Source organism: Coregonus lavaretus (assembly GCF_964263955.1).
Source record: "Coregonus lavaretus genome assembly, chromosome: 23".
In the NCBI taxonomy this organism is placed as follows: Eukaryota; Metazoa; Chordata; class Actinopteri; order Salmoniformes; family Salmonidae; genus Coregonus; species Coregonus lavaretus.
Window position 1 is genome coordinate 41,067,765 of NC_140010.1, and position 11,384 is coordinate 41,079,148.

Genomic DNA, 11,384 nt, shown 5'->3' on the forward strand with positions numbered 1-11,384 from the left:
TGCAACAGTTATACTGAAATCCGAACTGGTTCTCTAGCAAATTAGTAAGATTGGGTGAGACAATGTTCAGAAATGGCCTTTTTTCCTTTATTCAGATTACAACCTCTCACTTTAAGTTATTTGAAAAAAAAAAAGGTATAATCTTCGTAAATGATATTATCGGTAGGACTGGTGGAGTTATGTTGCACATGCAGCTAACAAAAACATATGGAAATGTCTGCTCTACCCAAAGTTACAACCAAATAATTGCAGCATTACCGCAAAAATGGAAAAGGAAAGTGGAATGGGGAAAAAGTAAGGAACTTGTCTGTCGGCCTTGCATTAAATAATATAATTGGTTAAAGAAAATTGTGATAAATAAAAAAGTATACCAGTTTCATTTAAGGACCAAAGGATTGACAGCCGTCCCATATAGATTGCAAAATAGTTGGGAAGAGATTTTTGACGTACCGATTCCATGGCATAGTGTTTATGAATTGATACGCAAAACGATGCCGGATTCAAAACGTAGAATGTTTCTATTTAAATTATTATATACAATTCTTGCTACCAATAGAATGTTATTTATATGGGGGATACAATCTTCCCAGCTCTGCAGATTTTGCTGCGAAGAGACAGAATCATTAGATCATTTGTTTTGGTATTGTCCATTTGTAGCTTGTTTTTGGACACAGGTCCAGGAATGGCTAAAGGATTGCAATATTTACCTGGAGCTAACCCTGCAGATAGCACTACTGAGTGATCTGAAAAGTCATAGTCAATCGATCAATAATATAATAATACTTTTAGCAAAAATGTTTATTTTCAATGTACAATCTGTAGAAACAATGAGAATAGAAAGGTTCAGAACTTTTGTAAAACATCACAGTAGAGTTGAAAAATATATGGCAAATATAAATCCAATATGGATGGTGTTGAGGTAGATGGGAGGTGTTGAATGGAGCTGAAGGATGGGACTAATACCAACTAACAACAACTAATAACAACAAGATAACTAATGTAAAGCATACTGTGTCCATAATAAGTATATAGGTTATAGGTTGAGAGCTTTTGTGAAAGAGCACAGTTAGAAAAATATGGCATATAGAAGCAAACCAGATGGACAGCATGAAAATGATCGGAGGAAGTTCAGGAGTAAAAACAAACAAAATATAATTATTGTAGAATTTGACTGTGTCCATAAAATGTATATAGTATGTATGGGCTGGAAGTAGAGGCCTTTAACTAGGCAAGTCAGTTAAGAACAAATTCTTATTTACAATGACTATATCGATAGCTCCATGGCTGTGCATGCAGCAGTGGGCAGGGCTGCTCCCCGTGACTGGCCCTCTCCACATTCATCTTGAACACAACCTGCTGCACCTCCGCGGTCCTTACACACAGAGCGTGCGCACACACACACATAAACACACACACACACACAGTATATTGGATATGCCTCTGTAGACGGAAAACATTATTTTGGTGAAACCGAATAGTTGAAGTATGGAAGCTTCAGCATTGTGGGGACAAAGGAAGTAGCAAATGCTATCTACAGAATCTAGTTATGTGCACAGCTGCTAGGTTAACCAGAGTCATATATAAATGATGACTTTGGGTTAACGTTAGCTGGCTAGATGACTATTATCATGTAGAGCAGATAACGAGCAGTGAAATTATTATCCGTCTTCCTGTTTAATGTAGGATAACATCTGGCCAAGATATGTGGAGAGGGCCAGTCACGGGGACTAACCGGTGCCCCCGCACATTGACTCTGTACCGGTACCCCCCGTTATATAGTCTCCCTACTGTTATTTTATTTTACTGCTGCTCTTTAATTATTAGTTATTTATATTTTTTACTTATCTATATTTTACACTATTTTTTTCTTAAAACTGCATTGTTGGTTAAGGGCTTGTAAATAAGCATTTCACTGTAAGGTCTACACCTGTTGTATTCGGCACATGTGTCAAATAAAATTTGATTTGATTTGATTTGATACACACAGACCCTCCTGTTAGAAAGATATAGCATTTTAAATGACACTAGTCTACCACAGAGACAAAGATTCTGTTTAGTTAACTTTGGCTGCACATGGTCAATGATCCGTTTATTATTACAGTATTCTTTGTTGTTTGTCTTTCCCTGTTTAGCGCTACAATGTTGGAGGTGAGCTTCAATGTGTTATTCTCTCTGCACTCTCATTTACCTCTCCTATTAGTATGACACATCCATTTTAATGGTGAATTGGTCTTGAGAACACTGGTATCTTAACGTTAAATTGGTATGATATTATTAACATTTTACATCCAAACACGAGTTCTGGCTCGCAAAAACACGAGTTGTTGTGTTGTTTTACCGGCTTCATTGCATAAGATTGATTGCAACACTTTTCTCATCACGAATCTAATATAATCTTTCTATCTCAGTATTTCCAAATCAAGTGTACCAAACATAGTGATGTAAGGCTAGGTCGGAAATCAAATGGCATAAACAAACATGTTTTGAATTAATCTTTCCCCCTATTGATCTGTTTAATATCACTTTATCTTCACCCTTCACCATAAGTTCTACATAACACTAAAATAATGGCATACCAGATGTTATAAACAGTCATGTTGGTGTCAGCTTATAGCAACTAGCTTTACACTGTCAGGGCAAAAGCTGTTATCTAGGTAAGCTATTGGTTAGCAATATGCCTAGCCAGTTTGCTGCTTTGTGCCATTACAGTGGTTATAGGCTTTATTATCATCATAAGCAGTCCCTTATGATGAAGAGTTCAAGCAAAGTTTAAAAATATCTTATTACAGTGTAGGGCACACACACACACACACACACACACACACACACTGAGAGAGACACACACACTTACTTCTGTGTAATTTCCATTAAGTTATACTGCTTTTCCTGCCCACGTCTGTGTTTCTCAATATGTCTTCGCTCAAATGATGTGCAAATTCACTTGATATGATAGACAGGTGAAATATCACTAGTTGTTAACACAACACAGAGGCCTAAATGGCAAGTCAAGGCAAGCATGACAGTGTCGAATCTCCATATTCTGCTGGTAGCATCCAGGGGTTATTCAGTCAGAGCCGATTAGAGAGGTGACCCGAGATGGCATGCTGTTACTAGACTAGACATTTTGAAATTACTGTTCATACACTTTTAGAACCTAAAAGAACCTAAACTCTTATAACTCTTAGAACCTCCTCTATCTAGAACCTAAATGGGTTATTTGGCTGTTCCCATAGGAGAACCCTTTGAAAAACCATTTTGGGTTCCATGTAGAACCCTTTCTACAGAGGGTTCTACATGGAACCCAAAAGAGTTCTACCTGGAACCAAAAAGGGTTATCCTATGGGGACAGCTGAAGAACCCTTTTTTCTAAGAGTGTAGGCCGTATGTACATTACAAAATTCAAAACGTTTTCAAAATGTAATGCCAACACATATCATAATGGTTTTGGACCATGCATACAAGTCAAATATCCTCAATGCGTTGTCATGTCTTCAATTCATCTGATTGTTTATGACTCGATCTTCACATGATAGCATGCCTGACACTGTGTCACTCTTGAACAGTTATGCAGAGTGAAAAACAAAGGTACGGTAACACCTTGAGCAATTTTTAACTTGGCGGCATTTGGTTTGAGTGTATCACCTTACTAATCTGCTCCAGTGTCAACCCGGCGCCTCTACTTAGCAAGCCAACGTTTGACAAATAGAGACAGACTAAAATCTGCATGTAAATATTATATAATAACATACTGTATATAATAAGGATTTAAGCGATAGCACAATAGGTTTCTACCCCCACCCATGTTGCAGCCTCGTGTTACAGTGTTGGTTTTCATCCTTCCCCCCTAATCAGGGCCTGATTCAGCCTGCGACACCAGGTTAGTGTACCCGCTGGCCAAGGTGAGTGGACCATCTCCTCAATCAATTACAGCAATATTATGAAACGGTAACCACAACATTGTGCCATGGTGCCTGAAGTAACAAACCTAAGTCATTGTGTGCAGTATAGGCCTCCACTCCTAAGAGGAGGGAAGAGGTTGTGTGTGGTGAGTGTGCGCCATCAGCAAACATCATAATGCATATGCTTATTCTACAGTCAATAAGTCTAAAACACATTGTAATAGGATTTTTGATTGTCACATTGGAGATTTCAAAGCAAAATCTCTGAACCAAAATCAAAATATAAGTACACCACTGAGCAATTTACTGTAAATCAGTATATGAACAAAGGTGTCTTGAGAAAGCTTTCTTCTTGCATATGTGGGGTGAATACATACGGCAGAAGAAAATTCTGCTGACAATAGAAAAAGTAATTTCCTATGACTCATTCATTGTATACTGGACAGGTACATTCACAATTTCATAAATGACTAAAATCCCTGAAGTTTAATCAGTCTTTATGCATTCTGCAGGTTTGCACTGGCAAGAGGGGGTAAAACACCCAAATGAATACTATAGAGCATCACCCTGCTTTGCAAACTGATTTCATGCACGTCACTTGTGGTTTAACTGAATTCTTCAAAAGCCTCTGCAGAGCAGACCGTTGCCAGACAGTTCCCTAAAGCAACTTAGTGAGAAGGAAGCGACCAACAAGCATTTTGAATTCAGGCGCCTGATTGACATCTCACTCACAATAGCAGAGAATGACAGTAAGTCGAATTGTCTGAAAAGCTGGTCTCATGCAGTGTTCTCAAGTGTATCAATAACGCCATGTATTACTATAAAGTATGCACTTTATGGTGTTGTAATATTTCTGTCTGACTTTGTCTCTTTACATTATGCTCAGAAATAGATTAGCCACGACAGGATGTTTGTTTCCTTGATATTTAGATACTTCATTGTCGTCCGATTGGACAATTATTTCTGAATGATGTGCAATCAAAATGATCAAAATGCTAAGTGAGGACATTTCTAAATGTCTTGACACATTGTTTTGTGGTAGTTCCATCAGATTGTTTTGTGGTAGTTCCATCACTTGACTGCAAGTGATGAGGCATGGTAAAACAAGGAGGTCGTGTTCTTGCCTAACTATGTGCAATGATATGCAAGTCTAGACATAATATGGAATTTGTGAAACATTGACTATCTACAAGCAGGAGACTGAGAGAAAATAAGCATTACATTACTAAATAGTCCTGCCAATATTACACAATGACATATACTGTATAGCTGTGTATTATTTTCATGTTGTTTTCCTCTTCCTTCTCTTTTCAGATGCCAGTTATAGGTGGCATGGTGACTTCACTAATGGATTCAGAGGTAAACAACTTATACATTTCTTTACAATTTGTATAAAAGATTGTGTGTGTTATATTTGTGTGAAATAGCTATTTGTATTATTTTAATTAATAACCGTTTCAAGTGTTCAATTACATACATATATTGTATTTTTTGTCGCTCTTATGAAAGAAAATATTAGAGAGCCATGGTCTACATACTGTGTATTCTGCTCATATCATTTACTCGCACAATTGGTCCACATGTCCAACAAGCTACAGTATGCTGTCCTGTCTCACACACAGGTGTATGACTATGACTCCAGCTTCACCCCCACGGCTGGTGAGGACAATCTGGACGGCTTTATGTGCGACAAATATGCCGTCAGGGAATTCCGAGGCCAGTACGAACCGCCTCTCTACTGGACCATCATCATCCTGGGCGGCCTGGGCAACCTGACCGTAGTTTGGATCTACCTCCACTTCCGCCAGCGTCTCAAGACCATGACCGATGTCTACCTGTTGAACCTAGCTGTGGCCGACCTCTTCTTCCTGGGCACTCTGCCCTTCTGGGCCGTGGAGGCCACCCAGGGATGGAGCTTCGGCCTGGGCCTCTGCAAGGTCACCTCGGCCCTTTACAAGATCAACTTCTTCAGCAGCATGCTACTGCTCACCTGCATCAGCGTCGATCGCTACGTGGTCATCGTCCAGCCCACCATGGCCCAGAACTCCAAGAAACAGCGGCTGAGCTGCAGCAAGTTGGTGTGTGCCTGCGTCTGGCTACTGGCCGTGGTGTTGGCCCTGCCCGAGTTCACGTTCGCCAACGTCAAGGAGCTGGAGGGCCAGAGCTACTGCACCATGGTCTACTGGAGCAACGAGAACAACCGTACTAAGATCCTGGTCCTGGCGCTTCAGATCTGCATGGGCTTCTGCCTGCCCCTGCTGGTCATTGTGTTCTGCTATGCCGGCATCATCCGCACCCTTCTCAAAACCCGCAGCTTCCAGAAGCACAAGGCGTTGCGCGTGATCCTGGTGGTGGTGGCTGTGTTTGTCCTCTCCCAGTTGCCGTACAACAGCGTGCTGGTGATGGAGGCCACCCAGGCAGCCAACAGCACCGAGACGGACTGCGACGCGGCAAAGCGTTTCGACGTGGTCGGCCAGGTGCTGAAGAGTCTGGCCTACACGCACGCCTGCCTCAACCCCTTCCTGTATGTGTTTGTGGGCGTACGCTTCCGCAGAGACGTCCTCAAGCTTCTCCGCATCTACCACTGTTGGCCGGCCAAGGGGAAACTCAGCAAGATCCAGGGAGGCCCCGGGCGCTCATCAGTCATGTCGGACACGGACACCACACAGGCGCTCTCGCTTTGAAGGCGCGGTCATAGTACAACCTTTCACTTGCGACCAGAAGTCCCTCATAACAATTGGGGTCTGTGCAAACTTGTTTGCGGACATACGCTCTATTCCATGATGCAGAAGTTGTAGTGTTTTTTTCCCCCGGTTGCCCACTCTTGAATCAGACTTTGACTTCTTTGGTTATCGGACCATGGCTGAGGCTGAGGCAGTGACATGGGGAAGGAAGAGGTCCCTTTCTGAGAGCTGGGGGAATGTCGAGGAAGACCTCTTGGCTCTTTGGGGGCATTGCTATAAGTGTTGGTCATGATAAGACTCTTAAATTGGCTGGTCCAAACACCTTTTCATTTTTGCTGGTGTCCACAAAGGATGGACAATCACAGTCTGGTGTGGTTGGGGATTTGTGTTTGACGATGCCAGGGATGGGAAAAGAGCTAACCATGACAGCATTGGTCCTGTACTGGTCTAATGCATTTGCATTGGTCTTTAATGTTCAGCCAATTCAGCCATGTTGTTTTTGTGTCTTTTTTTGCATTTGTTTAGAAAGCAGAGAGATGGGAAAGAGAAGAAGACCCCTCTTTTCTTTGCAATGATGGATTCTGTGACAGCATGGGCAGCACCATTGTGGTCTATCTCCATTTTAAAGTAGTCAATTTTTCTTCTTCTACTTCTGGGTTTATTGACAGTTTGTAAACAAACTGAAAAGGTGCATACCATCACTGGATTGTGTATAGTCTGAAAAGGTGTAAAGTGCTGCCCATACTTAGACAGCTTTGTGGCAAGTGTACCCTCTATCCATCTCTATGTTATAAGGTTTGTTTTCTATATTAGCCAGTCATTACGATCTACTATGCATATTATTTTTTGTATCAATTTCTTTGTTAGGAGCATATCAATGAACTGATCAATTCTTTGAAATACTTTCTAAGTAGGAAAGCCCTTATTTGTGATGAGTATGTTTAGCTTTCACAGTGAGAGTGAAAAAGTGTCATAAACAAAAAAGTTGTATTGCCCTGTTCACAATGACAATTATCATCAAAAATGTAGGTCACTGTTGTTGAATTTGAATAAATATTTTCAGTTACAAGTGTCTCATAAATGTGCATTAAGAAATAAACATATATATAGTCACTCACAAATGCACAAATACACGGACACATGCACAGACACACTTCCCACCAACAGATTGTTTTGTTGCTGTCGAAAAATATTACATAACATTGAATGTTATTTTTTATGTTGTCATTTCATAGCTGTCTTGTGGCAAATTCAGAAGTCACAGTACAATACAGTACAATACAGTACAATACAGAACGCATCGTGGTCAGAAGGAAGTTGTGCACAGCTGTGACTACGTATTGTGGGGCTATAGGCCTTCTATGGTTTACCATTCGTGCTCTTTACTTGACGTTATCTTCATGATTGTTGATAATTTCTGTCATCATCAGTCAGTTTACAAGAACCAAACCTGCACATATAGTATATCACTCTATATCTGTAACTCTTATCCGTTTGCAAAGCGTAATGGCACATACAGGGCTATATCGCAGAAGGGGCTGGTGCTGGAGGCCTACTCATATGTGGTAGCTCATTGACTCCATCTAGTGGCCAAATAGGGAAGCAGCACGATTTATTTCCTACCAGATGAAGAAAAATACAAGTTGCTCAAAATGAGTCAATAAGTCATAGCTTGTTTGAGCAAAATGTATTTAGGCTAATTGGTAAAACGATCAAAATTATTTAATACCCAAAACTGTGCTTGGTTTTCCATCTAAATGAGGTTGACCTAGCTACAATCAATACCTTAAAAACAAAAAAAACATTATCTCAGCCTGCTGTACTTTTGTACACAAGGGGGCACTCCAAAGCTTCCAAGTACTAAGACAGCCAAAGATTAGAAGGTCAAGATTTCTATAGATACAGTATCTCCAAATATTCCTATGTCACCGCTTTAATGAAATCATAAAGGAGGAGGATTCGGAGACTATAGAACAATATTAATATCTGCTTATAAAGTTTTTACATTTTAGTCATTTAGCAGACGCTCTTATCCAGAGCGACTTACAGTTAGTGAGTGCATACATTTTTCATACTGGCCCCCCGTGGGAAACAAACCCATACCAACTGAGCTACAGAAACATGCAGCAAAACTCTCCAGACTATACAATGGCTTCTTAAAGTCCAAATCTAAAAATACACTATACATAAAGGAGAAATGGGAAAGGGAGGCCATTTCTGTGGAGTGGGAAACCTTATGGAAATCAACAAGCTCATTGACTTTGGTTCTTTATCACTCCTCTGCAGAAAATACATCAGGGTAATAGAACGGAGTGTTGGAGCAACATTAACCACATACTTTGTAATAACATCCTCCTGTTCAACTGTTAATAGTTACTATAAAAGGGGGACATTTTAAAAAATCGGGATATACAGAATGATTAATTCCTTTGATATTTTTGACTCACTGATTGTTTCAACTTTTAGTGTGCTCTTTAACTTTATACTTTTCATTGTCGACATCTTGCATATTCTCACTTTTAATTATGGTGGCAACTATGTACATTGTGTGAATGGACTTGCTAGTGGGTCGTGACCTTGAGGGCTGCGTTGCATGACTAGACTTGCTTCTGAACTATTGCCGAACTATGGATAGGTGTGAGTCTCAATGATACTGTAAAAATGTAATGTGTGTCTGAACCTTGCTTTTCCCAAATAAAAACAGAATAAAAACAAATACAAATATTCTTATAGCAACTCCTTTTTTGGCTATGATACATTTACTTCAGGTGTACAATCTTCACCACATCTATCACAAGCTTGTGTGAACCAGGGCCCATATTCATAAAGTGCCTCAGCATAGCAGATCTGGGTTCATGTATTTCAATTACTTTTCAATATATTTTAAAACAAGTATTAAGATAACCTTTATTTGAAAAAAGTAAGTAGATGAATATAGAGTACCACAGTATGAGTCATAATACCTATAAAACCTAGCGGTCAAACAAGGAGGGATTTGTTGTCCTGCGTGACGTCTACTTTGATGCTAATCAGCATTTTCGAATCTGAAAGTAAATGGAGCTGAATATATTGATAAAAGTCACCTTGTCCGAGAGAGATTTACATGGTTATCAAAACGTCAAGCCAGGGTAAGCCTACACGAAACACAGCCCTTATTTTAATTGTTTCTAAAATTCCCTATGGTAAAAATAAATGGAGGAAAAACGATTGGAACCATTTCCCTCTTTGAACACTAGGTTTTATGGGTATTATGACACCTCCACTGTGGGGCTCTATTTGAATCTATTTCTAAATGCCAATTAGAAAGTATTGGCATGTATTTACAATTACTTCAAATACATATCGTTGGAAGTATTTGAAAAATAGTATTTTCAAATAAATATTTGAATTATTTGGATGTATTTGAAAATAGTTGTGAATGTACTTAGTAGTTTCATTTGAAATAACAAACAACTTAACATGGAAACGCCTTATTTCGCTTAAACAGTAGCTATAAAAAGAGATTGAGTAGGCTGCATAGATTTCATGACAAGAAGCTCAGAAGACAAAAACTCAGTCATTTATTTGCTGTCGTAAATGTTAGCAACACCTTCGCAGGATGCGCAGGTTATATGGTCACTAGTGTAACCAGGAGGAGAGGCCTCATTTAACACAGTAAATTCATCAGGCTTGAGCCATGTTTCAGTCAAGCCAATCACATCAAGATTATGATCAGTTAATTGACTATGACTGCCTTGGAAGTGAGGGATCTAACATTAAGTAGTCCTATTTTGAGATGTGAGATATTGTCACAATCTCTTTCAATACTGACAGGTCTTTATTCCAGTGAGATTGCTAAAGTGTGTCACGGTTTCGGCCGAGGCTGCCTCTCTTCCTTGCTCGGGCAGGCTTCGGCGTTCGTCGTCTCCGGAATACTAGCTGCCACCGTTGCATGTTTCTATGTTCGTTTGCTTTTGTCTGATTGTTGTTACACCTGTTATCGTTTAGTGTAATTAGTGTCCTATAAGTTCTCGTTGTGTTTGTCTAGTGTTGTGTGTGATTGTTTTCACTGTCGGGCGTATTGCTTGTGTCTATACAGTTTGCTCGGTTGAGCTGCTCTCCATTTGTGTTTGGAGTATTTTGTCGCACGTGTTTAGTGCGCCCGTTTTATTTCGCCTGCGTGCGGAGTTTCTCGCCTCAGGGCATTTATTTTCGTGCTGTGTTTATTGCTAACCACTAAAGTCTTTTGGACTTACTTTGTGCGTCCTGCGCCTGATTCCACCACCACACCCACCTACAGCTATACTGACAGAATCACACACCAGCTCGAATGGAATCAGCAGGAGCCGCAGCAGCACAGGCGACGTTGGAGGACAGGGTCCGCGAGCAGAATGACCAGATCCTGCGGATGGGGTCCGCACTGCAGGAGGTGATCACCACCATCCGAGGCTGGGAGACCCGAGGGACACCTCCACCGCCATCTTCCCTGCCCGCACCATCGGCAAGTCAGCCCATTCCCGCTCCGGAACCCAGAGGAGTTCGACTCTCGCTCCCGAGGGCCTACGATGGGACCGCTGCCGGGTGTCAGGGATTCCTTCTCCAGGTGGAGCTTTACCTGGCCACCGTGCACCCGGCGCCCTCGGGACACGAGAGCGTGTCCGCCCTGATCTCCTGCCTTTCCGGTAAGGCGTTGGAATGGGCCAACGCAGAGTGGAGGAGAATAGACGCTACCACCATCACATACGACGAGTTCTCCCGCCGCTTCAGGGCGGTGTTTGACCATCCCCCGGAGGGGAAAGCGGCGGGGGAGCGTCTGTTCTGC

The 11,384-nt window shown here is 41.1% G+C and overlaps 1 protein-coding gene across 1 annotated transcript; it reads left to right on the forward strand.

Moving 5' to 3' along the window:
- The first annotated feature begins 4,547 nt into the window (after positions 1–4,547).
- LOC311150555 (C-C chemokine receptor type 9-like) lies at positions 4,548–7,644 on the forward strand. The gene is made up of 3 exons (XM_084188033.1): positions 4,548–4,648; positions 5,214–5,258; positions 5,522–7,644. Exons 1-3 carry the CDS (start codon positions 4,643–4,645, stop codon positions 6,581–6,583), a joined length of 1,113 nt encoding a protein of 370 aa, XP_084044159.1. The 5' UTR covers positions 4,548–4,642; the 3' UTR covers positions 6,584–7,644.
- The last annotated feature ends 3,740 nt before the right edge of the window (positions 7,645–11,384 follow it).